General features: G+C 49.0%; 2 protein-coding genes across 5 annotated transcripts; one reads left to right on the top strand and one right to left on the bottom strand.

Annotated features, from left to right (window-relative positions):
- The first annotated feature begins 6,855 nt into the window (after positions 1-6,855).
- On the top strand, positions 6,856-21,951 carry BLCAP (BLCAP apoptosis inducing factor). 3 transcript variants are annotated; one of them, XR_002182019.2, is made up of 3 exons: positions 6,856-7,002; positions 8,780-11,526; positions 20,035-20,062. XR_002182019.2 is itself a non-coding variant. In XM_019972393.2 (2 exons), exon 2 carries the CDS (start codon positions 20,211-20,213, stop codon positions 20,472-20,474), a length of 264 nt encoding a protein of 87 aa, XP_019827952.1. In that variant the 5' UTR covers positions 10,659-11,526; positions 20,035-20,210; the 3' UTR covers positions 20,475-21,951. The 3 variants fall into 3 exon arrangements, 1 of the variants encoding a protein (XP_019827952.1); XR_011570215.1 differs by having other exon boundaries at positions 6,859-7,002; positions 9,330-11,526; XM_019972393.2 differs by lacking the exon at positions 6,856-7,002 and having other exon boundaries at positions 10,659-11,526; positions 20,035-21,951.
- On the bottom strand, positions 15,778-18,197 carry NNAT (neuronatin). Of its 2 annotated transcripts, XM_019972390.2 has the most exons (3): positions 18,012-18,197; positions 17,022-17,102; positions 15,778-16,796 (listed from the first exon to the last, which is right to left on the bottom strand). In XM_019972390.2, exons 1-3 carry the CDS (start codon positions 18,081-18,083, stop codon positions 16,704-16,706), a joined length of 246 nt encoding a protein of 81 aa, XP_019827949.2. In that variant the 5' UTR covers positions 18,084-18,197; the 3' UTR covers positions 15,778-16,703. The 2 variants fall into 2 exon arrangements, with proteins under 2 accessions (XP_019827949.2, XP_019827950.2); XM_019972391.2 differs by lacking the exon at positions 17,022-17,102.
- Positions 21,952-27,911: the final 5,960 nt, after the last annotated feature.

The following is a 27,911-nucleotide window of genomic DNA, read 5'->3' as shown; positions in this document are numbered from 1 at the left end:
AGAGATGCAGCTGACTTTTGTGTGTTGACTTTGTCTCCTGCTAATTGGCTGGATTCATTTATTAGTTCTAACAGGGCTTTGGGTGAAATCTTGAAGGTTTTACATATAGGATCATATCATCCATGAAGAGAGATCACTTTATTGCTTGCTTTCCAATTTGGATACCTTTTGTTTCTTTTGATTGCTTAACCTGGTTAGAACCTTCAGTACTGTGTTGGATAGAACTGGTGAAAGCAGACATCCTTGCATTTTTCCTGATATTAGAGAAAGAGCTTTCAGGCTCACGCCGTTGAGTATGATGTGCGCTGTGGGTTTTTATGTATGGCTTTTATTATGTCGAAGTAGCTTCCTTATTACTAACTTGTTCAGTGTCTTTCTCATGAAAGGCCAATGCATTTTTTTCAAGGACGTTTCTATATCAGTTGAGATGGTCATGTGGGGTTTCTTTCCCCCTTTATTGTGTTAATGTGGTGCATTACATTGATCGATTTTTGTATGTCAAACCATCCTTGCCTTGCTGGGATAAATTTCACTTGACCATGATGTATAATCATTTTAATATTCTGCTGAAGCAATATTTTTATGGATCCACCTGATAGATTAATGAAAATAAAAACAAAAATAAATGAATGGGACCTAATCAAAGAAAAGTTTTTGTATAGTAAAGGAAACCGTAAACAAAATGAAAAGACAACACTCAGAATGGGAGAAAATATTTGCAAATGAATGAAGGACAAGGAATTAATCTCTCCAAATATAAAAATAGCATATGCAGCTCAATATCAAAACAATGAAAACAACACAATAAAAAATAAGCAGAAGATCTAAATAGACTTTTCTCCAAAGAAAATATACAGATGGTTAAAAAGCACATGAAAAGATGCTCAATATCACTAATTATTCAGTTCAGTTCAGTCGCTCAGTCGTGCCCGACTCTTTGCGACCCCATGAGTCGCAGCACGCCAGGCCTTCCTGTCCATCACCAACTCCCGGAGTTCACCCAGACTCACGTCCACTGAGTCAGTGATGCCATCCAGCCATCTCATCCCCTGTCGTCCCCTTCTCCTCCTGCCCCTAATCCCTCCCAGCATCAGAGTCTTTTCCAATGAGTCAGCTCTTCGAATGAGGTGGCCAAAGTACTGGAGTTTCAGCTTTAGCATCATTTCTTCCAAAGAAATCCCAGGGCTGATCTCCTTCAGAATGGACTGGTTGGATCTCCTTGTAGTCCAAAGGACTCTCAAGAGTCTTCTCCAACACCACAGTTCAAAAGCATCAATTCTTCGGCGCTCAGCCTTCTTCACAGTCCAACTCTCACATCCATACATGACCACAGGAAAAACCATAGCCTTGACTAGATGGACCTTTGTTGGCAAAGTAATGTCTCTGCTTTTGAATATGCTATCTAGGTTGGTCATAACTTTCCTTCCAAGGAGTAATCGTCTTTTAATTTCATGGCTGCAATCACCATCTGCAGTGATTTTGGAGCCCCCCAAAATAGTCTGACACTGTTTCCACTGTTTACCCATCTATTTCCCATGAAGTAATGGGACCAGATGCCATGATCTTCGTTTTCTGAGAAGCCCTTTATTTCAATATTACTTCATTTGGGATTAAGATAAACTTCTAGGCAATAATGATTCTCATTGTCAAATGATTCTCATTTTCAGAGTTTTTAAAAATCCAGCAGTGAGAATCCCTCTTCAGATATATGTACTCAGATAGTCCACAGATTCTTTCATTCAACAAATATTTCACCAGGCGGTCTGCTAGAAAGGAGGCTTATATCAGGAAATGAAACAGGCAAACATCCTTGCCCCCATGAAATTTACATCATGGAGGGAGAAGACAGATAATAAACAGTAAACATGCTGAATGAATAAATTACATAATATGTTAGAAGGTGGTAAGTGCTGTGGGAAAAAAATAGGATTGAGTGAGAAAGATCTGAGTGTGGGATAGGTTGCAGTTTCAGATAGGATGGTGAGGTCTGCCTTGTTGAATAGATGGTACTTGAACAGAGATTTACAGGAAGATGTCTGGAATTTGCGAGAAACAAACACGAGACTGGAGGGCTGCAGAGGTGATGTCAGAGGGGGAGCAGGGAGAATCTGCTAGGATTAAAGGGACATTGGGGATTCCGAGGAGAGCATTTACATGATCTGATTTATTTTTTAATGAAATCACCATGGCTGCTGACTCTTGACCACAGCAGAGCAAGGCTGGAATAAGGAGGCCAATAAGAAGGCATTTGCAATAACCCAGGTAAGAGATGATGGTACCTTGTATTAGAATATTAGTGGCAGAAATAGTGAGAAGTGGTTGAATTCTGGAGTTATTTCAAAGCTGGAGTCACAGGGATTGACCAGATGTAAGAAAAGTGTCAAAGATAACTCAAAGGAGAAAAGGGAAGCCTTGCCATGAGTTGAGACGGAGAACACTGCAGGCAGAGCAGATTTGGAGTAGGGGAAGGATCAGGATTTCTGTTTTGGATACTGAGTTTGAAATGCCTGCTAGATATGCAAGTGATGGTATCCAGTAGACAGTTCAGGAAAGTGGTATTAACTCCCTTCTCTGTCAGTGTCAGACACTGAGAATTAATTCCTTATCAACAGGTCGTGGCTTTTGCATACCAAACTTTTGTTTCTGGAAACCATATGAGGCACTCCCCGGATCAGTCCTTTCATGGACTGTGTCAAATTATTTACAGATGTCTGCAAAGTGATGGGAGAAGGGTTCTTCATCTCTCAGAGCTATTAATACTATACAAAGGAAAAGCACTTGCTACTGGGAAGAGCATCTATCATGGGCACCTGAAATCATCTGGAAAACCAGAAAGAGCATCTGAGGAAGCAACAATAAAACTAAGACCTAAGAATGAGTTTGGCTCAGCCAGATGAAGAAGGGGAGGGACAATATTCCAGGAAAATGATAGGGGGTGTGGCACATGCAAAGGCCCTGAGGCAGGAGGGAAAAATTTTGAAACTTTCTCTTTCAATTGCCTCTTAATTCCATGAGCCCCAAGATTTTGCTGATACATTTCCTTTTTACTTAAATTAGCTGAAATTCCACTGCTTTCCACCAAAGGAGTATACACTTCAAATTTTAGGCAGGAATGTTTGGCTACAGTCTGCACTCTTTTCTCACAGTCACATCAACCTGAGCCTCAAATCCTCACCTTGATGGACTCACTGGCCAGTTCCTGTGTTAATGGACATGTGGATCCATCTGGCTTCTCCAAGGAAAGTCAAAAGAGTATTCTTGTGTGCAACTAAGTATTGAAAGGCTTCTGATTTCCTTTTCTCCTCATGTTGGTTCTTCAGAGGGAGTCGATGGCATGATCCTAAACACGCAGACCTAACATGGTCTCTCTCCGCAGCACTTCTTGCATCTATTACCTCCTCCCATCCCTGTGTCTGGGGCAATCACGCAGCACAACCCTAGACAGACAAAACAACAACAAATCTCTACCCTCTGGGGTATATTTGAACTCAATATAGTCTCCTTAAGCCTGCTATTCCCTCAGTCTTACCCATTTCAGTAAGTCCATCCATTTTCAAGCACAAATCCCAAGAATCATCCTCAATTCCTTTCTTTATCTCTTCACATTTTAAGCAACCAGCAAATTCTAACAGCCTTGCCTCCAAAGAAACAAACCAGCCCACTTCCCTGCATCACCATTGCCTCCACCCTCCATGAAGCCACCATCACCACCTAGACATCTGTCCCGGCCTCCCCACCACCTCCCCACAACCTCTCTGGTTCTCCAATCTATTCACTTCACCTAGCGTGATCTTTTAAAGATACAGGTATTTTGCTTAAAGCCTTTCAAAGGCTCTCCATTGTCTTAGGATAAAACCCAAACTCCTTTAAGACCTTGTGTGATATGACCATGACCAGGTCAATCTCTTTTCACCCCCACAGATCCAGCCACACTGACCTGTCTGTGTTCTCTAGACCAGTCCTGATCTCTCACCTCTGGGCTGTCTCAAATTCTATTCTCTTTTCCTATAATACTGTCACCTGTATTCATAATCCTTTCTCATCCTCAGGAATCCAGTTAGATGTCACCACCTCCAGGAAGCCTTCCTTGGTCTCCCTCACACTAAAGGGACCTTAGGTCCGCTTTTTTATGATTCTTCTCCTTCACACAGTGACAGCTTGTAATCTCCATGTCTGGCTCCTCCACCATCAGACTGTGAGCTCGGTGAAGTCAGGGGCTTTTTTGTTCCTGTTCACCACTGTATCCCTACAGCCTAGCATGATGCCTGGCTTACACTAGGAACTCAGTGTTTGTTGTAGGGTTGGATGAATGAATGACAACTGGGATTCTGCAATCTAGGCTTTACAGCGAGTCTTTGTCAGGATCCCATTATCTTCTGGGATTGACTCGGTCACCTGGGAAGGAAAAGCCCCCTCGGTCCTAAATTCTCCAAGGAATATTAGGGAGACATGTTACAGCTTATTCAAGCATGAAAGTCTAAGCTTCATTTATTGTCCCTAAAACAGCTATAGATTATAGTTATGTTCTGCATGAGGCAGGAATATGATTTTTCATGTTTTCTCAGCATTCATGCAGAGGCCTGACATAGAGGAGTTAAAAATGCAAACTTCAGGTCCACATGGCCTGGATTCAAATCCAGTTCTGTCACCTACAGCTGTGTAGCCTTAGGCAACTTCCTGGCTTCATCTTCCTGAATCTTCCTTTCCTCTTCTGTAAAATAAAGGTAGTAACAATTTTCTTCTTATAGAATTACATTGAAAATTAACTAATACAACTCATGTAACATTCAGTGTCTAGCATAGGGAGTATCTAACCATTACTGGTGAAGAATGTAACAGGTATTGTTCATACAGTTAATATTGTTAACTGTATTATTCATACAGTTGATAATAGGTTGAAGACAATTTAAGAATGTCAGGCATTTCCCCATATTACCACTAGATGTCGCCACAGACTAGGCTAAAACAGCCATAAGTTCCAAATGTAGAAGCCCTGAAGTCTGGAACCAAAGGACCTGGGAGAGACTGAAGACAGCTTGGGCAGGAACTTCTCAAGGTCATGATAGCAGGTCTGGGACTTGACTCCGCTTGTCCTGACTCCTTAAGGATGACAAATTTAAGGGCCATGGTTGGGAGGCGCCCTCCCCACCAGGGTTCCCCAGCTCATCCAGCCCTGGGGATAGCCTGTTCCGTCCATTTGTTGCTGTTCAGTCACTAAGCTGTGTCCAGCTGTTTGTGACCCCATGGACTGCAGATCACCAGGCTCCCCTGTCCTTCACTATCTCCCAGAGTTTGCTCAAATTCATGTCCATTGAGTCAGTGATGCTATCAATCTCATCTTCCGCCTTCCCTTTCTCCTTTTGCCTTCAGTCTTTCCCAACATCAGGGTCTTTTCCAGTGAGTTGGTTCTTTGCATCAGGTGGCCAAAGTATTGGAACTTCAGTAACAGTCCTTCCAACAAATATTCAGGGTTGTTTTCCTATAGGATTGACTGGATTGATCTCCTTGCTGTCCAAGGGACTCCATTGGTATTAATAGGTAGCTCTGAGTGCTAACTTTGTGACGCTGTTAACAGAAAAAGGGGCTTCCCTGTGGCTCAGCTGGTCAAGAATCTACCTGCAATGCACAAGAGTTGGATTTGATCCCTGGGTTGGGAAGATCCCCTGGAGAAGGGAAAGGCTACCCATTCCAGTATTCTGGCCTGGAGAATTCCATGGATAGTCCATGGGGTCGCAAAGAGTCGGACATGACTGAGCGACTTTCACTTCACATACTTCACTTAACAGAAAAGGTGCTATTCTAAGCATGAACTTCTTGAATTCTCAGGAACAAACACACAGGACAGAGTCTCAAGTTTTCCTCATTATACCCATGGGAAACGCGAGGCACAGAGTGGTTAAGTCACTTGTTCAGTCACACAGCCAATGAATGCAGAGTGGGATTAAGACCCTGGCATTCTGGCTACAGTCTGTGCTACCAGAGCTCACTGCTTGGTAATAGTGCTTTTTATTACATTTTTAAAATTAGAGTATAGTTGAGTTACAAAATTAGTTTCTGGTGTGCAGCATAGTGAGTCAACATTTTTATAGATTATATTCCATTTAAGGTTATTGCAAAATAATGGCTGTATTTCTCCATGCTGTACAATATACTCTTGTTGCTTATTTTTATACACAGTAGTTTGTGTCTCATAATCTCCTATCATTGTCTTGCCCCTCCTTTCTTCCCTCTCCCTACTGATAACCATGAGTTTGTTCTCAACATCTGTGAGTCTGTTTCTGTTTTGATATATATTTGTGTCTTATTACATTTTAAATCTTTTGATATCACGTAGCTTCTTTGGTGATTTAGCAAATAACTATTACTCTCTTCCAGTTAAATTTCCTGACTTTCCTGTCTTGATAAGGAAATAATGTCGATCTGCAAAAAAACATAATTGTCATGTGGAATGATGATATAGGAAAGTAGGTCTTATCGGTTACCCAAAGCTTGTGCTATAAATAACAACCTTTTGCTGATTCGTTATCATTTAGCTCCAGATTTGCCATCCAGTTCCAACCAACTTCCATGGAGCTGGTTACCAGCTAAATCAGATGCTTGGAGGAAAATGAGAAAGGGCAGAGATTGTCCTGGCTTTTCATCCATCCATCCATCCATCCACCCATTCATTTACCAGTTACTGCCTCCTCCTTCCTGCCAGGCCCTTTCCTGGGCTCTGAGGCCAAGAAGTGACCTCAGAATGAGCCCTGCCCTCAAGCAGCTGTAGCCAAGTGAGAGTTAACAGATGCAGGAAGTGCCCACAGATGGGCGTTGCGTAACCACCTACCTCCCTGGACTGTGTACATAGGGTGTTTGTCGTCCTCGTTTCTCTATTCTCCATGCCTAGCACAGGACTGGGCCACATTTTAGGTGCTCAGTAAATGTTTGCTGAATGAATGCAAAGGCTTTGTGGAGGAGGCAGCGTTTAACCTGGGGCTTCGACACTGGAGAGGCTACTGACAGGTGAAGATGTGGTGGCGGGTAGAAGGGATCACCCCCTCAAGAGGATGAGTGACAAGGCCATCTTAGAAGGATCATCCTGGCTGCAGTGTGGGGAATGGTGATTCTGGGTGAGATGGGGAGTCGGGGGGTGCGTGAGGAGGGAGTCCTGCTAGGAGGCCAATACAGTGTCAAGGAAAGAGAGGACTGTGGTCTGGACCAAGGCTTTGATAGTGAGGCCAGGAAAGGCCTGAGGGGAGATTGTGAAGGAATGGACAAGATGTGGGAGGCGTGAAGCAGGAGAGGGTGGGAGTCACAGATGAGTCTGGGCATCTGGGGGAGAGGGCAGGTTGGCTATGCCTGGCAGGAAGTTCAGGTCTTTTGAGCAAAATCTGAGGGCAGAAAGACCTTCCAGGTCCCTCAATTCAGTGCTGGTATCATTTCTACTACCTGGAACAGAGCTGGGCGGGAGGGGGATGGGTGCAGCTGTCCAGTGGGTAAAGGGAAGAGAAGTCAGTTCCTTATGAATTAGAGGCCCTGCCTCACCTTCACCTGTTTTCTGGGCCCTGAGGGAGAGAAGGTTTGCCCCTGGGACCTTGTCAATGCCCAGAGGGTCGCTGGAAGGTGACGTTCCTCCAAAAACGCACGTTCTGATTTTTGCTCAGCTGCACACGTTGCACACCATGGATGGCAGGACCTCCTCCTCCTCCCTCTGAATAGCTTTTATTTTTCTTGGGATATAACATACATAAAGTACATAAAATCCTCTAATCTTAAGATATAGCTTGCTGAATTTTTGCCCACATCATCACCATCCAGACTGAGATATGGACCTTTGCCAGCACTCCAGAAAATTCCCTCCTGCTCCTCTCCCATCTCTATGCCCTCCTCTGACCCAGGTGACTACTATTCTGATTTTTAGAACCGTAGATTAGTTTTGCCTGCCCTTGAACTTCCTGTGAATGAAATCATACATAATGTATTGTTTTGCGTCTGGATTCTTTCAATCCACATACTCTACATGACTATAATCTATACTGTCACGAGTCAGCAATTCGTAGTTTTTTTTCTTATGCCATGCCACTTGGTTTGTGGGATTTCAGTTCCCCCACCAGGGACTGAACCCAGGCCACAGCAGTAAAAGCCCAGATTCCTAATCACTAGGGCACCAGGGGACTCCCAACAATTTGTACTTTTGTATATATAAACATAGTATTCGATTGGCTGGACATGCCATAATTTGTTTATCCATTCTTCTGCTGATGAACACTGGGTTATGTCCACTTTGAGCTATGAATAAATCTGCTATGAAAACCCTTGCACAAGAGACTTTCCTGCCAGTACAGCGGTTAAGAATCTGCCTTGCAATGCAGGGGAGTTGGGCTCCATCCCTGGTGGTGGAATTAAGATTCCCATGTGCCACAGAGCAGCTACTGAAGCCCAAGTACCACTAGAGTTCCTGCACTGCAAGGAAAGGTCCTAAGTGATGCCAAAAAGATTCCGTGTGCCGCAACTAAGATCTGACACAATCAAATACATATTTTTCTAAATCCTTGCACAAGTCTCTTTGTAATAAGCACTCATTTGTCTTGGATGAAAAGCAAGGAGTGGAAATTCTCGGTCATAGCATAGGTGTCTGCTTACATTCAGCAGAAACTGCCAGTTTTCTGAAGTGATTGTACCAATTTCCTCTCTCACAGGCAGTGTGCAAGAGTTTCGGTCGCTCCACACCCTTGCCAATGCTTAGCCTTTCTCTTTTCTAAACAAGAGTTTCCATTATGAGACTCCTCTTTTCCTCCAGTGTTGGATGGTGGGTGCACCTGGCCTGAGTACACAGATCCCTCAGTCCAGAGGCAGCAAGACAGAAGTCACATCTAGTTTGAGCCTTACCTCCAGGGGGAATGGTCACCTCCTTGATGTGGATGGGACTCCAGGAACTAGGGTGGCCATTTCATGACCATGAGTATGAAACCAACATGAGGACAGCGGGGCAGACCTGGAATGGACCTGAGAGATGGAATATCTGTGAGGACGTGGCCAAGCCATTCAATTAATCTACCACTGAGTGGCAGGGTACTTATTTTTTTAAGCCAAGTGAATTAGGGTCTTCTGTTTGGAACTAGAATCATAAAGGATACAATCCATAAGTCCCCCTGGTAACCAGAGCGAATGGTGCCATTTCCCTCCTCCACAGCAGTCAGCACCACTGAACACTCCCTCCACCCTTAAACCTTCTTTCTGGGATCCCATGCTCACCTGGTCCTCCTCATACCCCTTGGGTCACTGCTTCTCAGCCTCCTTTCTTGTCTCTTCCTCCTCTGCCTACTTTTAAATCTACCTTTGTTTTCTAGGCTCTCATCCAGACCCATGACGTGCGTGCTATGTGTCGATGCTACCAAAATATGTGTCTCCAGCCCAGAACTCTCTTCGGAGCCCCAGTCTCATATACAACGGCCTGTTGACCCTCTCAATCCAATCATTGCCCAGGCTTTTCAAACTTGCCTTCTTAGCCAAACTTGATCTTTCCCCTCAATCTGAGCCTTCTGCAGGCTTTACCACCTTAGTCAAGGACTCTTTCATTCCTGCATACCCGAGGCAAAGATGGAGGTGTCATCACTAATGCTTCAACAACCACCCACATCCCATCTGAGATTCTTTGCATCTCCACCTCCCCAAGCCACAACCTTGCCAGGGTCACAGGTTGGCATCTGGAAACCTTCAGCAGCCTTCTACCTGGTCTCCCCACACCCACTGAAAGTGTTTCCTGAGCCATGAAGCTGGGGTGGCCTTTCAGAAACCCAGACCTGGTATGATTCCCATGATGCAAATGGTTCTCCTTACTCTCAAGGGAAAATCCAAATTCATTAGGTAGCACTATCTGCTCTACTTGCTCATTCCTCACCCTCACTGGCTCCTTCCCTCCTCCACAACATCTGGGACAAGTGGTTCTTTCTGCCTAGAACGTTTCCCTTCTCAGTCTTGCCCCAAACAACTCTTAGCTATCCTTGGTTTTTAGCCTAAATGCCAGCTTCCCAAGAAGAGTCCACCCTCACTCTTCACCCTACATTTGTTGTTGTTGTTTAGTTGCTACCTTGTGTCCAGTTGCAACCCCATGGACTGCAGCCCACCAGGCTCCTCTGTCCCTGGGATTTCCCAGGCAAGAGTACCCGAGCTGGTTGCCATTTCCTTCTCCAGGGATCTTCCCGACCTAGGGATCGCATCTCTTGCATCTTCTGCATCGGCAGGCAGATTCTTTACCACTGAGCCACCTGGGAAGCCCTCACCCTACATGAGGACTCCATTAATTTTTCATAACACTCTTCATTCCCCCCCAGCACTTCCCATCATGCATAATTATATATTGATTTGATTAAAATTATTAACAGTGATCATTTTGATGTTTTAAAATTTTATTGACATATAGTTGATTTACAATGTAATTTATGCTATACAGCAGTGACTCAGTTATACACACATATATATTCAGTTCTTTTCATATTCCTTTTCATTATGGTTTATCATAGAATACTGAATACAGTTCCCTGTGCTTTACAGTAGGATCTTATTTATCCATTCTATATGTTGCATCTGCTAATCCCAGATTCCAAATCCATCCCCCTCCCCCCAACGTCTGTTCTCTATGTCTGTGCGTCGGTTTCGTAGATTTGTTCATTTGTGTCATAGTTTAGATTCCACACGTAAGTAATTTGATAACCAGTCTCCCACCCTCCCCGACTTTCCCCCACTAATCGGGCAGCGTTTTGAGTTAAAACAGTGCCTATGTCACTCTCCATTCTATCCTCTTGCCTTTAGCACTGCACTTACATAGTAAGTGCTCAAGGAATGTGTTTAATCAGCTAATAAATGGATACATTGAGTCATTTAATTCCTATAAGCAACCCTGTTATGTAGGCATCCAATCAGACGGGGAAGCGAGGAGTCAAGGCAAGTAGCAAAGTACAGCACAAGGGGAAGTTAGGTCCTGATCCAAGTCAAATCGTAAATTCTGAGCCGGAATATTTCCGCTCCTGACCGCTGGCCTTGGTAAAGGGGCAGGGGAGGAGGCCGACTTAAGGGTTTCCCCGCAGGACACGGGTCATCCCCAAATGTGTAAGTGCTCACCTACGGAGACTAGGGTACACCCCCTCCGCTCCCTGAGTGTAAAGATCACAATCTACTGCATATGCATGAGGGGACCAAAGGCGCTGTGACTCGGGGCTGTTCAGGATGCGCCTGATCAAAAACTCTTCGGATTTGAAGCGTCCAGAGCCCGCAGATTTCGGCACACACTAATAAAAACCTTCAAATGGTCATCTATGCAAATGTTAAGAGTGTATGAGGCCAGGGCGAGCCCCCAGAATTTAGGTCGCTTGATCAGGCGTCTGATGTAGGCAGCCCGATTCCAGGAGAGGTCCTCGACCGGCTCGACTAGAAGACGAAGGGGGCGGCTCCCCGGCTTCCTGCGGCGTCGGTGGCGAGCTGAGGTGGAAGAGGGTCGCGGCAGCGAAGGCGACAGCAGTGGCCGCGGCGCCATGGCGGGTCTCGCAGGTACCGTGGCGTCGGCCTCCGGGGGGCGGGATGAGAGGCCCTCATGCGACCGCGCCGCCATGTTGTCCCTTCGGGGTCACCTTAAGGCGTCGTCCGGTCCCTCTCTGGGGTTTTCCTTCCGCGCACCCTGGGGGCCGCCCCTGTCCGGTGTCACGTGATCGCGCTGTTTGGCCTCAGGGCCGGGCCTTGTGGGGGGCGGGAGGTGGGGGGAACTACCTTCCCGGCCCGAGGGCGGGTCCCGGGCCTCCTGGGTTCTCGTTCTGGCCTCCAAGGTCAGCGCTCGCCTGTCAGCTCCCGGGAAGGGGCAGGCAGAACCGGGGAGCGCGGGGCTGGGGGTGCGACCACCGTGTCTTCAGCCCCTGGGACCCGTGGCAGGGGGCCCAGCTTGTGAGAGATCTGTCACTCTGTCCCCGCCACTTAAGTTGCTTTTTCCTCCTCTTTTTTTTTAAATCAGAAGGGGCGTGGGGGAAAGGGGGGAGAAAAGGGTCTCCCTCCCCGGGTCCCCGCCGTGGTGTCTGGGGTGATAGGTTGACGCTCTGCTTTGGGGCGCGGGTGGTTCTTCGTCTCTCTAATTTTACACCAAGTCTAGACACCCGTTCCCTTTCCTACAATGTACATGGGGAGTGGCTCTCAAAGGCAGCTGAAGGAATGAAATGCCTGGCACACTAATGGCCTGGAAAGAATGGGGGATGGGGGACAGTTGATTTTTCCTTCCCTCTTCCACAGCTTCTTTAATTTCCTTCCAGGCCTGCATGTCCCTTTGCAACGCTAAATGTTGGGGCACACTGGGGTCTATCTTAGGAAAGAAATGGTCTTTCTGTTTATAGGTATGGATCGTGTTTTATCCCTTACAGGGAACTGGTGTCTTGGGGACCACTTCTCTTTGCCTTGCCTGACATGGTACCACCATCCCCTCAGCCTTCTGGACGGCAACACCAAAGCCAGAACCTCCCCCACCCCCAAAAAAAGTTCCAGCTTAAGTGCTAATGCCAAGTGTTAGATTTTGTTTATTTGTTTGTTTGAAATCAGAGACTAATTAATGTCAACCAAAGCTGTTGAAAGATTTCGGAGCCCTGGTCGGTTTCCAGTGACCAGATCACTTGTGTAAAACTAAAACAGGTCTTGGTAGAATTTCTGCGAATAACAGTTTAACCTTTTGTCTGTAATCTGTTGTTTCAAAGAGGAATCTTGAAGCCTGGGTTTGGTTGTGTTTTTCTGTTGTTGTTCTCTTATCTTCGAAGCATATGCATTCCATTTCAAGCCTGTCACTGTGAGATATACCAAGGACCCTGTGTTGCTTGCCTCTCTGACTTCCTGTTCTGGGAATGCTCTGGAATCTGGATCCTGCTGGGGAATGGGCCCCGTGGGAAAGGGAGAGGGGAGGTTGAGCAGGACCATAACCAGAGAAGATGGTGGCATGTCTCTGGGGCTTATAGAGGAAATCAGAGGTCACCAGGGAACAAGACTGTTGTGAGACTAATGTTTTGTATGTGTGTGCACGTTTAAATCTCTGGGGGTGAAAGTAACTGCAAATTTAGAATCTCACTTTAGGGTGCTGGCTCCTGAGTAGGTACAAGTTTGAAAATAGTTGTCTAGCAAATGGCTTACAGCACACCTGCTCACACTTCCAACCCACGCGTAATAAGCTGTTGCTGTCCTGCAGCTAAAGCTCAAGAAACCTGTCCTTCCATCACAATCCAAATGTTCCACAGGGAGAGGTAATGGTGTCACATAGCACTCCATACCTCTTAACGGTCAGGGTACCTAAACCCCTCTGGGGTTTAACTGAAGCTGGTTAGGCTAAGAGACTAACATCCTCTGGGGGCATTTGTCCCAAGAGCCTTGCCTGCTGTTGGAGTCCCACTCAGCCATTCCAGTTCCTTCATAACTCATCTGCTCTATCCTTGGTCTCGTGGGGGCAAAGCGGGGGTGGTAAAGAAAATTTAAGGAAAGGGGGGTGCTGTGGACTAAGGGCTTTGCAACAAAATTGTAGTCATTTTTAACTCCTCCCATTGTTCTCTATCAGAATAAAATGTTTTAATGGTATTGCTTCTGGAAAAAAAATTGTATAAACAAGTTAGGTTTGGACCAGACTCTAAGCACTGCACAGGAGTAGAAAGTGAACATATTCCTTCCGTCTCCTCCAGTGGACTGTGTTTCCTCCCATAACATGAGGGCTTGATGCGGGGCAGAAGGGCGGGGGGAGTGGACATTGTGCATTTAAGCCACCTGTGTGAGTGCAGCCCACCAGGGCAGCCCTGGCCGGGGAGTCTGTCATCTCATCATGCCGCACTCAGAGTCCTGCCGATGGATGGATGGAGGAAGCCCTGCAGTGGGGCTTCGCCAGGATCATCTGGGAAGCCCTGGGGCTGCCAGCAGCCTCCTGCCTTTTTAAAGGGGGGCCTACTGTGTCAAGAGCATCCAGACACTTCCATGCTGCCTCATCTCGTCTCCCTAAGCCCGGCTGCCTTATACCTGGGCCAAGACTAGAGCATCTGGGGCATTGGGGCCATGGGGCACACCCCTTGAAGGCTCTGCAAGGAAGGGCACCCTTCATTGAGAACAGGTGTTGGAATATGTTCACGGGTCTCCCAGTTTAGTGTGGAAAACCACGAATACTCCCAGTCTTGAGGCTTGCCAAGATATGGGCTTCAGAAGGGAGGTGTGGACATTGCCGGCTGCTGAGTCACCCTGGGGCATGAGGAGATCTGCCCCGCCTTCAGGCTGTGGTAAGGACTGGAACCACCCAGCCCGAGCCTTGGATCCTACATCCCCACCCCAAGCCTCAGATTGCACATCCCCAGTCCTGTTGAGTCCTGATCGCCACTTTGATGGCCGAATGTTTCTATGATGGCCAAATGTTTCTAGCAGGTTGGGGTTCCCTGGGATCTTAGCAGTCCTTTCACAGAGGGGAACTAAAGGGAGGACTAGGAGTGACCTGACCAGGTTCCCTGGGCTGACCAAGGCAAGGCCACTATCTGAATTGAGGTCTGCACCCTCCACCCCCTTAGTTTTCTGACCTTGAACTCAAGTTATAGGTGCCTCTGAAGGTCTGGTGGTTGGCCTGAGAAATGCTAGGGCCTGGATTAGGGGCGGGCAACATGAGGCTCAAGGGATTGAGGTCCTTTGTGCTCCAGAAGTGTTTGCGACAGCTGTGACTAAGGGATTTAAGGAAGTGGCAGAAAGATTTATGGCCCTCCAACTCACTCCCTGGATATTGACCCGGGAACAGGTGTGTGGTGACAGGAACATATAAAGCCACAGACGAGGCTGAACAGGCGGCAGGGCCACTTGGTGGGGCAGTCAGCTGACCCCACGTAAAAGAAGCCCTGACTCACTGAGGAGTGGGAGAGAGAAGTCAGGAGCTGAGCAGCCAGCCCACCTACCCACCCTGGCATGATGGCAGGGGAGAGCCCAGGGTCGGGGACCTGGTAAGCACCCTTAAGAATATGGAGGCTATGGGTGGGAGAAGCCGAGAACCCAGTGATGGGGAAAGTGAGCTGGAGAGAGGTTCCTGAGGGTTGGGGAGGAGGCCCTGGGGGACTAGGCCGGCCTGGCAGGATGCCCATGTCGTGGTCCTGGTAGAGGTTATAGGGCCTGAAGGGGTGAGCTGGGCAGGGCAGGGCCACACCACACCTTTTATCCCAGGGAAGCGTGGCGCGCTGCAGTCCATGGAGTCGCAGAGTCAGACCTGACTAACGACAGAACACCAGTAGTGTCCAAACCTGTGTACCCCATGCTTATTTCCTTGGGGATCCTAGATGGATCCCCAAGACTTTGTGTTCTCAATTCCTGATTACCCTCTTGGTCCCTAGTACCCTCAGGGACGTAGGGCTCCTCCCACCTTTCCACTCCTCCTCCTTTCCCTCCTCCCACTTCCCCCCCTTTCCCCCTCCTTCTACCCTTCCCTTCCTCCCATGTTTCCCCCCTCCCACCTTTCCCCCTCTCCCATCTTTTCCCCCCTTATCTTTGCCAAGACCCCTATCCCAGGATGAGTGAAGCCCACCCCTTTGGGGAGGGATAAGTGGTCCCTTATTTCGAGACCACAAGTGAAGATGGTTCCCCTTTTTCCTGTGGGTGGTGGGGGGTGAGGTCCTTTTTCTTAGGACAGTGTTGAGATGAAACTGGGTGTGTGAAGGTTTATTCCCATTTTGTTGCCTCCCCCACCCCAAGTAGTGTGCCCACCCAGACCAGTCTTAGAAGTATCTTAGAAGTATGTGTTGAAGCCACAAGAAGTGACAGGAGACAAAATTTTTGGTGCGCCTCCACTGCCCCGCAGGGTCCTGGGACACTGTGCGAGACAGGGGAGGTACTTTTTTATTTTTAGTAGAGGCGGTCCCTGTCCTCCAGGAGCTTACAATCTAGCCGGGGAGACACAACTAATGCACACTTATTCAATCATTACAATTAGCAATTACAATTAGCAATTACCACAATATTGACCACAATTGCATGAGACCTGGGGGATTCAAGGTCAGTGAGGGGCTGGGGGCTTGGAGAAGGTGTTTTGATAAAGATGGGATTCGTTTTCGTGCTCAGTAGGTCCAAATTGAGTGACACATTTCTTTGGGGTGGCAGTGAGGGAGAAAGGGGAATCGAGGGAGCAAAGGCAGCAAGGCTGGAATGCACATGCCGTAGGCAAAGGACAGTGAGGGCCCTGCTCTGCTTCTTAACCCTCTCCCCTCACCCTCTGCCCTCCAGTCCTGCCACACAGGCACAGAGTTGTCGCTCGTCTGCTGCACCGAGATTCAGGGCTTCGGCTGGTGATGTTGGAATGTCCATTCTGCTGGCTGGTGTAGTTGTCTGGATCTCTGTGGTGCGGCCTGCTGGCATGGCCATGGCTGCGGGGCTGGGATGGTGCTGTCCCGACTTGGTCCAGATCTGAATGCGTTGCCTGTGCCCAGATCTCAGGAGTCTGCTCCCCCTAAGCCCTGTTCCTCCCTCTAGGCCACCCGCAGTGGGAGGGGTGCAAAGGGGTGGGGAAGGGATCTCTTGTTGTCGTCATTGTCGGTGCTGCTTCTCCAGGGGCCTACCAGCCCCTCACTGACCTTGGCAAGTGCTCCTCTGGCGAGAGGGCACAGGGGACGCCCCATTCCTGCGCGGCGCTGGCTCCCATGCTGGTGGAATGGCACAGGAGCACCTGGTGACACGGCCGCCCAGGGGAGGGGGCTGGGGCCTCAGTTGGGGGCCCGCTGGCGGCGCTCTCCCAGCACGTGCCGTCCGGTTCTCGACACCGTGTATGCCAGCTTCTGCAGGGAGTACCTGAACACCTGTGGCGAGTGAGAGACCCAGGACCTGCCCTTAGAGGCGGGCACCCGCAATGTCTGCAGCGCTGCCGGGCCCGCCCTCGCCCCGCCCCCTGCCCCGCCCGCCTGTCCAATGAGGAGAGGCGGGTGCGGGCGCAGCTTGTCCACGAGTCAGGGCAGCTGGAGCTTTTCCAACTGTGCTGAAGGCTGCATGGCCGCAAGCTGATTGGACCCACAACTTAGGTATACCTCACTTCTCGCAATGGGCTGTGTCCCTGGAGGATTTCGAAAAGCGAATCCTACCCAGTAAATGCAGCATTCCAGGAACACCTTGAAGGAAATATGCGATTCCTTTGGCAAAGGATTCCTTTAGCAGGGAATTCTTCCAACAAGGGGTGCTTTTAGGGTAGATGATTTTATGGACAAAGCGCTTTCTTCTAATTTATTTCTTTTTACACAAAGCAATTTCACTATTTTTAAATAAAGCGAACTGTCCTTTTTCGGAAGCACTTTTCCCCTATTTTTCCTGAAAAGAACCTTTTCCTCTAATTGCTTTCTTCAAAGCGCTTTTATTGATTCATAATTTCTGTTAGCTCCTTTGTCTAATTTTTTTCTGCAGTGCGTTTTTTATCTAATTATTTTTTTCTTCCAAGTGCTTTTGTCTGATTCTTCCTGCAATGCGCGATTTCTCTAATTCATTTTTTCCCGCGAATTTTTCTGATTTGTTGTATTCGTGGCTTTTGCAAAGTGCTGGGTTTTTTCCCGAGAAATGCCTTTTTCTAACTTATTTTTTGTCCCACCCCCGCAAGTGCTGTATTTTCTAAAGGAAAATTTTTCCGCAATGCGCAATTTTTTTAAGGCAGAAAAATTTCACTTTGTGAGCGGTAAAGTCTCTCTTCGCAAAACAGAAGTGCCCCGCCTCCCTCCTGGGGTCGAATCTGGTGTAGCAGGATTTTCTTACCACGTTGGTCGCTAAGAGCCTCGGCGATCATCAGCGGCAGGCGCCCGCCGCGCCCCAACTCTTTGTTCCCGAGCGGGCGCACTGGGAAGGGTCTACGCAAGGAGGAGGGCGCAGGGAACGGGCGGGGGCGTGTGCAGTGCCGCCCGCGGCACTTGGGCGGGCAAGGATCGCGGCAATTGGGGCAGGACGGGTTGGGATGCGGCAACTGCAACGCGGGCTTGCCGGTTCTGGGGACGCGCATCGGGACCCTCTCCCACCCAGAACCCGAGCATGCTTACCTGCAGCAGCACGCGGAAAATGTACCAGCCGATGATGAGCAATTCAGCCGACGCTGCCGCCACTGCCGCCATGGTTCCGAGACTGGTGGGTGGGTGGTTGAGAGCGAGTGCTGCCGGTTCCGAGGTCCGCTGGCCTCTCGGAGTCCGCTGTTGGGCGCACTGCTGCAGCCGCGGTGGCCGCGCCTTAAGTATCTGCCCGCTGCCCAAGTGCGCATGCGCGCTTGGGCGGGGGGTCCGTGAGGAGGGGTAGCTGGGGGCGCTCCTCATTCGTCAGAAGAGGAAAAAAAAATAATCCATCTGCTCTTTCCACATCGACCCCCGCCTCCTGAGTTCATCTTCGCCCCTTTCCAGAAGATTCCGCTGTGCCCGCTCTTTGAATTTTAATTTAAAATGGAGGGGAAATGTAACTCTGAGTTAGCGCATAGGGTGAAAGTAGAGGCGCGCACTTCTTGGTAGCAGAACCCCTCTCTCTGACCCCAAGCCTGCAGATTCGAGCCCAGTGTCCGATGCTGTGCAATATCGCACCTTTGGGCTCAGGTGGAAAATCAAGGGGACCTAAGTTAGAGAGGGATCATCTGCCCCGCGGAGCAAAAACAGGTGCCCCTTCTAGAAGCCTTGACTTCACAAGTCCCCTGCTCAGTATTCTTTTTCTAATACTCAATGTGTTAGAAGCCCACGTCCTCTGCAAGAGTCCCTGCACGCAGAACCTTTCGGGGATTCCTCACATCCCGCTTCTTACGGTTGTTAAATCTGCAGCCGTGGCAGTTGTAGGGAGCTGAGCCAGGACACTGAGCCCTAGGTGGAAGAGCGATAGTCACCGGGTGTCTACCTTGTGGGATGGGAAGTGGGCGGGATGGCGCCTTTGTGTGCGCGGAAGGGATGGGATGAGCTCTCCAAAGTAGTGGTCTGAAGGCGCTCTGGGATAGTTTTCTGCTAGGTGAGTTATTTCAACCTCTGCTCCCCTACCCCCAGGCCCTGGTAGGTCTTCCTCAGCCCGTGAGGTTCTTTGTACCTGTTAAGCTGGACGCCTGGAGTTCGGAGCGGGGTTTTGGTACAGCCACGGGAGGGTTGTGGCTGCTGCGGTTCAGATAGCAGGCGCGGCAGGAAGACCGGATTGCGATCTGCGAGTGCGGCCCTGGCGTACCAGTGGCCCACCGCTCAAGCGCACTTCTCTCCAGCGACTGCCTGGCACAGGCGCCAACTGGCATTTGCCCCAATATGGATAGACAATTAATTTTGATTAAAATCGTATGGAGGGCAAGTTCTATACAGTGCCGGCGGCAGATGGAGAGCGTAAGTGAGCTTGGGCAAGTGGTCATGTTGAATGAAGCAGAAGGGTGATTTTTTTCTTTCTTTTTTTTTTTTCCTATTTTGACTTTCGAAGAAGTTGGCAAGTTTTGGCAGAATGACACTAGATTATTTGAAAGAGCCAAGCTCGTTCTGGGCTGCCATCTTAAAGCAAAATATTCGGAGATGCTGCGGCAGCTTCGCAGAGATTGCGAGGAACCATTGCCTGCAATCTGCCGCCTGCGGTGCGTGGCTACTTTACACCAAGCACCTGCTGTGAAAGAGACTACAGGCAGAATCCTTTTCTTATTCCGCGGGGGCACAGCACGGAGCCCATGGCCATCCGGTGGCAACCACAGGGCGGTATTGTGAGGTCTGGGCCCCTTGAGGACGGGCCGCAGCCCCAGGAGGCGATACATGATCTCTGCTGGGCAGGGCCCAGGCAAAGCCAGTCCACTGTGCCGGACCTGCCTAGAGCCCTCTGGCCGAGCTCCCCCCCACCCCCCCAGAAGGGGAGATACCCAGGACGCTTCTTCAAAGGGTGGCTTGAAGAGGAGTAGACTTCCATGGGAGGGCAGGGAGGAAAGGGCATTCACATTTGGTGTTGTTAACCATGATCCATTTTTCCAAATAAGTATACATTCTGTTCCTGTTTTTTTTTTTTTTTTTTTTTTGTCTGTTTGTCTGTCTGTCTGTTTTGTGTCTGTTTGTCTATTGTGTTGACTTTTCTCTTCAGGATCCCTGCTGCCTTGGTGATCCCGGGCTGACAGCCAGAGAGCACAGCGGCTCAGCTCCTGGAGAGCGAGGGTTGAAGAAAGCAGAGGGCAGCCGCCCGCGCCCGCTAGCTCCTATTAGGTCGGTTCCTGCAGCGGTGCCCGGTGGCCTTGGCGAAGGCCCTGTCCGGCAGAGATCATGTATTGCCTCCAGTGGCTGCTGCCCGTCCTCCTCATCCCCAAGCCCCTCAACCCCGCCCTGTGGTTCAGCCACTCCATGTTCATGGGCTTCTACCTGCTCAGCTTCCTCCTGGAGCGGAAGCCTTGCACAATTTGTGCCTTGGTTTTCCTGGCAGCCTTGTTCCTCATCTGCTATAGCTGCTGGGGAAACTGTTTCCTGTACCACTGCTCCGATTCCCCGCTTCCAGAATCGGCGCACGACCCCGGCGTCGTGGGCACCTAACAGCCAGCCCAGTTAGCTTTCCAAGGAAGCAGAAGACGGGAGGGGAGGCATTGACATAGGTCATAAAGCATTGGAGTTTCAAATCCCGCAGTCCCGCGGGTGCCACATTCCTGACGGCGCCTTTTTGGCCTGTGATGTTTTATCCTTATAATGTGAATAATGGGCACTGAGCGGTGCTTTTATTGTAGAGTCCTGTAGTCGTGGGTGGTCTTGTGGTTGTGTGTGTTCTGTCCCCATCTTGGCCCCCGGCTGGCAGGATGGCCACCCCCCTCGCCGCATTCCCACGAGGCATCTGCACCCATCCTGGTCAACTGCCCCAGCATGACCGGGGCAGATAAAATGCCAGTCTCATTGTCACCTCTGTCCTCCCTTCCGAGTATTACTGACTCCTCCGTCCCTCTCTTGGCTTCCTGTAAGTTCTCTTTACCCCTTTCCTTTTTTGGGGAGCACCTGTTCAAGACAGTGCTCGTTTTTGCACTTATCTCGAATATAAAGAGATTGCTGACGCCCGAGAGCCTCGCTTTTTCATCTTTCTTTCCCAGCTGACAGGCTAGATAGCACTGTGTCTCGCCTGCTGGCCACAGATCTTCAGTATTTTCCCCCAAGTCATTTTGAAGGAAGAAGTAACAGATTTTCATCCAGGGGTCTGAGCTCCTGCTTAGCCACCCAGCTTCGCTTCCTTTGCCCTTCCTCCTGCCTTTCAACTGTCGTGAGGAGGGGGGCCTCATTGTGTCTCCCATGCATGCGCTGCAGGATTGATGTGCAGTGTGTTTATGTAGATCTAGCAGTCCCCAGCCGAGTGAATGGGAGCGTACTTGTGTGTTTCATAACAGCCAGGATCCCCTCGATACGTGTTTGGATATTTTTTGGTGTGGTGTGCTGTGCGTGCTGCGTGTGTGTTTACGTACCTGTACAAGTACATGTTGTAAATCCCCTTTAAAGAAGCTTTATCGAACGTGTTCTGATTTTGAGGTGTCACAATAGCTAGCTCATAGGTGCCTCTACAGTGTGTATTTAGCATGGGGATTGCAGAGTGACCAGCACACTGGACTCCGAGGTGATTCAGACGAGACAGAGGCGAGCAGTGGCCATCGCCCTCGTGCCAGGAGTTCCTCCAGTCCTGCGCGTGTATAGACTGTACCTTACGAAGAATACACAGGAAGACTTTGTGACTGTCACTTGCTCTTTTCTTTTTTCTGCGCTTCAGTAAAAGTGTCAGCAAACGAGACTGTCTCCTGGCCCCTGCCCACTGGGGATCAGCATGGTTGTTCCTCCAATCTAAAGCATCCATCTTTCTCTTGCCTGAAGCAGGAGGGAGATGGGCCAGGCAGAGGACAGAACCGGAGGCAGTCCATCTAGGGAATGGGACCTCAAGGCCACACTTGTGCGACATTTGGACTGCTATTCTGGAGCTTTTATTTCTGGTGTGTTCGTTGCACAGCTGTTTGAAATGTTTAATAAAGCTTTATAAACTTTACTCTGTGGTTTTATGTGGCTGCAGTCCGTTTGGGTAATGGTATTGGATTTCTGAGTTGGTGGGGGGCAGAGGGTAGTATGGAGGGGCAGAGTCCTTGGCGCCAGAGTACCTTAGCCCGAAAATTCGATCTGCTCTCTGGAGAGCAGATGGTGGGATTGAGGGCTGGGGAGCAGAGGGCAGGCCAGGCGGTGAACAGGAGGGAGCCTGAAAGTTTTCAGAGAGGAGACATGTGCGTTTCTCAGCTCCCATGGCTTCTCGCCTGAAACTGTTTCCCTCCGTAGGAGATCGGAGTAACCGATCCCTTGACAAACAACTTAAGACAGCTGGAGCTCTAATCATCAAGGATTTTTATGGTGCTGCTTTTGAAGTAAAAATAAAGTGAAACCCCTTTCGGCATTTCAAATGGAAAAACAAATAAGGCCTGCCAGCCACGCCAGGGGCTCCGGGCGATGGCTGGAAGCGCGGTTCTATGCTGTCGATGTGCACGTGCTCCCGTGGCCGTGACCTTTGAGACAAAGCCGGGTGCCTTGTCAGGGCCCCATGCTGGGTGTCCATCTCTCCATCTTGTCTCCTAGAAAACGTAACAGGAGCACTGCCTGTCCAAGGCACAGGACTATTGTGAGAGTTTATTGTGAAAGAACTTGGGTCATTTTACCTAGATTGCTAATTTATTGCTATAAAGTACTGTGTAGTTTTCTCCTGCCCTCTTCAATCTCCCCATTGTCCGTTTATCTCTTTTTCATTCCTACCGTTGCCTATCAGCACTTTCTTTTTTCTTGGTCAAAACTTGCCAAAGATTTGTTCATTTTAAAGGTATTTTAAGAGAACCAAACTTACTGATTATATCTGCTGGGTGTTTTGCTTTCTGATGCTTCTGTTTTTTCTCTCTGCATTCTTTCTTTTTTTTCTTCTGGGTTTCTGGATGTATTTTGTGGTTCAACAAAGTCTTGTCAAGCTGAGGAGTCCTACATGTGGAAGGGATGGTTTGTTCAGCAAACACGGAGTCCCTGTCCTGGACTTGCTGGGGATTTCAGGGCCAAGACCTGGGCCTGACTCTCCAGGAGCTCATGACTCTAGCCTAGTGGGAAGACTTAAGAAAATAGACAACTGCAAATTCCAAAAACAAAACAAACAAGCAAAAAAGGCTTTTGTGACCACGCTCTCCCATGGAGACACCTGGATGATAAATGAAGCCAAGATTATTGCTTATTTTGCTCTCCTCTAGAAAGCAGCTTTCTGTCATAGGTCAGGCTCACTAAAGAGTCACAAACAGGCCTCCCTCCGAAAGATTTATGGCCCTTTCCAACAGGGAGCCTGCAGGCCGCCCCTCCCCAAGGTGACTGCCAGATCAGCATTCTGTCTGTCCAGCACTGCTCTCCATCTTACCGCAGCAGCACCCAGCCCCTCCTCCTGAAATACCTTTCAGGAAAATGAGAAGGAGATGCCTTTCCTGCAAAAGAGCAGGGTACGAGGTCTTAGAAAACCACACCTGGCAATTCTGGCAGTCTCTGTGGCTCCTAGTGTGAAATGACTGGTACCTGATAACCACAGGATTCCATGAGGCCTTGGTCTGGGCTTTTGTAGGAGCTGGTCCATGCCCTCATCTGGCCCTCAGTTTCCTTATAGGTAAAATGTGGTTTTTGGAGCACACACAGTCTTCCTACCTCTAACATACAGGAAGTCCTTTCTCCTAGGGTCTTCGTGTCCTCCTGGATGCACTTGAGGAAGGTGACTGAGCTCTGGGAAGGTGGTATTGCCCTTGCAGGGCAGCCTGCATGTGCTTTATGATTTATTCACTGTACCATGTTAGCCCAGGAGGCCTCTGTCAGGAAACCTTCCTGGACTTCTGCCCTCTCCCGAGAGATCCACTTGCCCAGGTGACTTCACTCAGCCCTCTGTTGAGTGCTAATGTTCATTCAGACTTCCTCAGTGACTGGGTTTCCCCCCACCTCCCAGGGTCTTGTGTTGTTATTCAAGCCAAGGTACTCAAGCCATATGGAATCCTGTACGGAACTAGGCCTTGGGGCCACACAGTGGACAAGATGGATCGTCTCTGTCATCAGGGAGTCATCTGAGCTAAATGGAATGATGTTGGCAGATAATCCCACAGATAAGATATAACAAGCGCCCTAAGAGGAGAGGACCTGGTGAGGTTCAGGCTGAGGCCTGAAGACCAGTGTGAGTGCTGGAGCCATGAGATAATAAAGGAAATGTTATTTCTCACTGTCTAATCAAAGCATCTCTGGCTTATAGCTAAAGAGACTGACTGGGCTGAAAGTAACAGGAAGGACTATCAGGATCTGCCTGCCCTGGAGGGCAGTGTTGGGAGAGAGTGAGAGGGTCTAAGGTTGACATGTTGGTGTCAGGCCCACAAACTCAGTCCTGAGTGAGAAGCCTTCAGTTTCCAGCTGATGGAACCATCACAGATAAGGGTGTGCTGGGGATAGGGGTGACCCAATCACAGCAGCGTTTAACTTAGGATGGGATTTTTTTCAATTGGGAACACAATAGCATTTGAGCAGTGAAAGCAACAGGTTGGCAGGAAGGCCCCTGCCCTTTCTAGATCATCACAAATGGGGAGAAGTGGATCCAAGGAGCCATGATGGATGAGGAAGACAAGGCAGGGAAAAAAGCAGGCTGGGGAGGGAAGACAGAGAAAGGTGAGAGACTCCCATTGAACAGCCACAGGAAACCATCAGGGAGGGGTCGTTCTTGTGTTCAGTCAGCTGGCCAAGCCAGAACCCAAGCTCCTGGCATCTAGTGCAAAGCTCACTCTCACTCCCAACCCCCTCCCCCAGCCCACCCCCAATGGGAGAAAGGGTCACTGCTCTGGCAAGAAGGAAGAACTAAGCAGTGCTATCCTTGGCGAGCAAGGGAAGGTGATCCTGACTAATAGCCAGAAGAGGGGCAGAGTTTGGTCTGCCAGGTTCAGGGAGAGAAGTCCACATCTTGTGAAAAACTTGGGTTATAGAGTGTTCTTGAGGTAAAAGGGAGTAGCTGGCTGAGCAACAGCTGAAGGTTTCAGACAGAAGCCCTGGGTCTCCCTCTCGGCTGTCAGGTCTTGGTGGGGTGAACTTGGGGAACAACTTAGGACTGACAAATGTGAGAGATGAGGTTTTGGGGAGCCTAGACCCTATGGCCCCGCCTCTGTGACCATATGTCCCTGAGCCTCAGTTTCCTCACCAGTAAAACGGAGATCGTAGCACCCACTGGAGCTTGACTCAAGGCCGATCTTCACACATGTTCTCGCCTCTCTTCTGTGCCCCCACTGCCCTCCACCTACCCTAGCTTCTTAAGGATGCAATCTGATCACCCAGCTCTCTCGCTCATTCATTCCTACAGGGAGTATTTGCCAGGCCCTGTACCAAACCCAGAACCTGAGAAGGCTGTGCGCTGCTTGAGGAGCTCAGCAGGAGGGAGAGCTCCGAGGCAGTCCTGTAGGCGCATAATTACAGTGCCCGTCATCAGGGCTGCACAGAGTTAGGGAGAGATCTCATTTGGGAGGCCGTATGTCAGCACCTCCACAGGAATTCCCTTAATTATTTTTTACAAGCCCCAAAATGACAGTATCCTAAAAGGGAGGGGGGCACCTAGACAGTGCTCTTTCCTGAGAGGCCAGAGTCCTGCTTGGCCACTGGCTTGCCCAGGACCATCCAGGAATTTTTGCCTCTTGGAGAGAAATCCCTGCCTGTACGGCCTTCTCCTCACGAGGGACCCGGATGTTCGAGAGTGTCGCATCAGATACGGGTGAACATGAACCTTCTCCACAGGCTGGCCATTGGAGCAGTTCTGGCCTCTCACCTCTCTTCCTGGCAGCTTGTGGAGTGTCTACACGGGGAGGCCTCACCACTTTTTCCAAACCTAAACGCTGCCCCTCGCCGCTTCACACTGCTAGTGGCAGGGAGCTGAGGCCGTGGCCCCATTCCGACCCTCTTCCAGTGTGACCTTGCCCTCCTCTGCCTCCCCTCCAGGCCCATTTCCCCATCTGTTCACCAAAGAGGGGCTGACCCAGGAAGCCGTCCACATTTCCAAAGCCTTCTGTGAAATATCAGTGGACTTTATCCTTATTACTTCAGTCTGAGAAATCTTGATTGAGAGAAAGTGTGTTAAAACAAGCATTTGATCAAAAAATTTTTTGCATTAAAGAGTAAACTCTACATCTCTTGGGTGCAGAAGTAAGTGTCAAGAGTCTTAGAGTCAAAGCAGACTTGGAAGGGTCTCTGAGGGAGGAAGACAAACACAGCCCTTCCGTGGTTCCCTGTCACTTGTGGTCTTGACTCCTAAACTTGGCCATCAAAGCCCCGCACAACCCTTGAGGGTAGGGGCTTGAACTTTGTCCCCTAACCAGGCACAGTACTTGCCTGACCAGGCATGGCATAGACTGCTAGTTGGCTTGCCAGCGGGTGGATGGCTCAATCAGTTACTCTCTCGACTCCCTAAGGAATGAAGTGGGTCGGTCTTTCTTAGAAGTGAAGGAATTCAGTTTACCTCCCAAGTCTACTCTTGGCAACTCTGAAGTGACAGTATTTTCCAGCCTCCAGACTAATATTTTACACACAGATATCACAGACACTAACATGTCACAAAAGATGCGTGAGAAGAACCTCCTGAAAGGCTCAATAGCCTGGTATCCTTCCTTCAATAACAGGTGGCTGTGAGTCACCTCCCCTCAGTGGGCCTCAGTTTCCCTATTTGTAAAGTGAGGCATTTGGGCAAGATAACCCTTGAGTTCCTTTCTAGCTCTGGCATCGCCCTCAGATGCCCTGGTTCCTAGAGCAGTCATTGGACAGGGGTCATGATGACTCCAGGATCTGGGTCAAGTCCACATCTTGGAGCATGGCGGAATCGTGGCGATGGCTGCAGCCCCCAGAAGATGAGCCAGGCAGGAACTGGCTGAGAGATTTTTCTGCTCATGGTGAAATGTCCTGGCAGAGTCTGTGCAGGTAGGTTGATGCAGGTGAGGGGGGGGCTTCGGCTCTCCCACCCTTGTGGTCCCTGAATAATGTTTCCTTGTAGAGTCAGAAGCCAGCCAAGACTGTTTGTTGGGTGCCAGCTAGATTCAACCCCTCATACTGGCCAAGTGGGTGAACCATCTGTCCACACACTGTCCTGGCCAGGCTTCCAAAAAGGCTTTTTGCTGCTACCCTTAAATGCTCTCCTGCATTTCATTGTCACTGTGTCTGGAGTCATACCTTCCCATAGCCTTTTGGTTCCCTGTCTAGGTGGCATATTCTCTGAGGATGTTGTGGTTGTGATGCCATCATCAGCCAGGAATAACTTAGCTTAGTGTCAGAGCCACAAGGGGAAGACTTGTCCAAGGTTGGAGCTCTATTGAAAGAAAAGTAATAATCCATTTTCAGCTTCCCTGAGAGCACATACCCAAATTCAAAAACTTTTGATCAGAAAGGAGACATAAATTCCATTAAAAACCAGAGAGAAAAGGAATTGGATATTGAATGTATCTGAAAGCGGAAGCCCCTCTAAGCTAAAAAACAACAAAGTACAAGAAGGCAAAGACCAACCAACTTGACCACATCAAAGCTAAGTATTTCCAAAGTCAAACAGTGTCACAAACAGAGCCAAAAAGCAGAGCGGATGAACTGTTTGCAGATCTATAATGTGTAAAAAGATGACACACAAATCCTTAACAGTAAAAATAACCCTCACCCTTACCCAACAGATAGCTGTGTCATTCACCTCAACAGCATACAGAAGAGAAAATAGACTTGACTGAAATTTTTTTGAGAAAATAATTAAATTTCAGTAATAACAGAAGATCAACAATAAAAACACAATAAAGAAGCAGTAGTTTTCACCAACAAATTTGGGGGGAAAAGTCTACGAATACTGAATGCTGATGAGATACAGTCAAACAGGCACTAAGTACAAAGGGAACTGTGAATTGGTATAAACTTTGGAAAATAATATGATAGTCAAAGAGAAGGAGAGAGATGAAAGTT

Source organism: Bos indicus, chromosome 13 (genome assembly GCF_029378745.1).
Source record: "Bos indicus isolate NIAB-ARS_2022 breed Sahiwal x Tharparkar chromosome 13, NIAB-ARS_B.indTharparkar_mat_pri_1.0, whole genome shotgun sequence".
Classification (NCBI taxonomy): domain Eukaryota; kingdom Metazoa; phylum Chordata; class Mammalia; order Artiodactyla; family Bovidae; genus Bos; species Bos indicus.
Note: the sequence above shows the minus strand (reverse complement) of the source record. Positions and strands in the feature narration are given on the sequence as shown.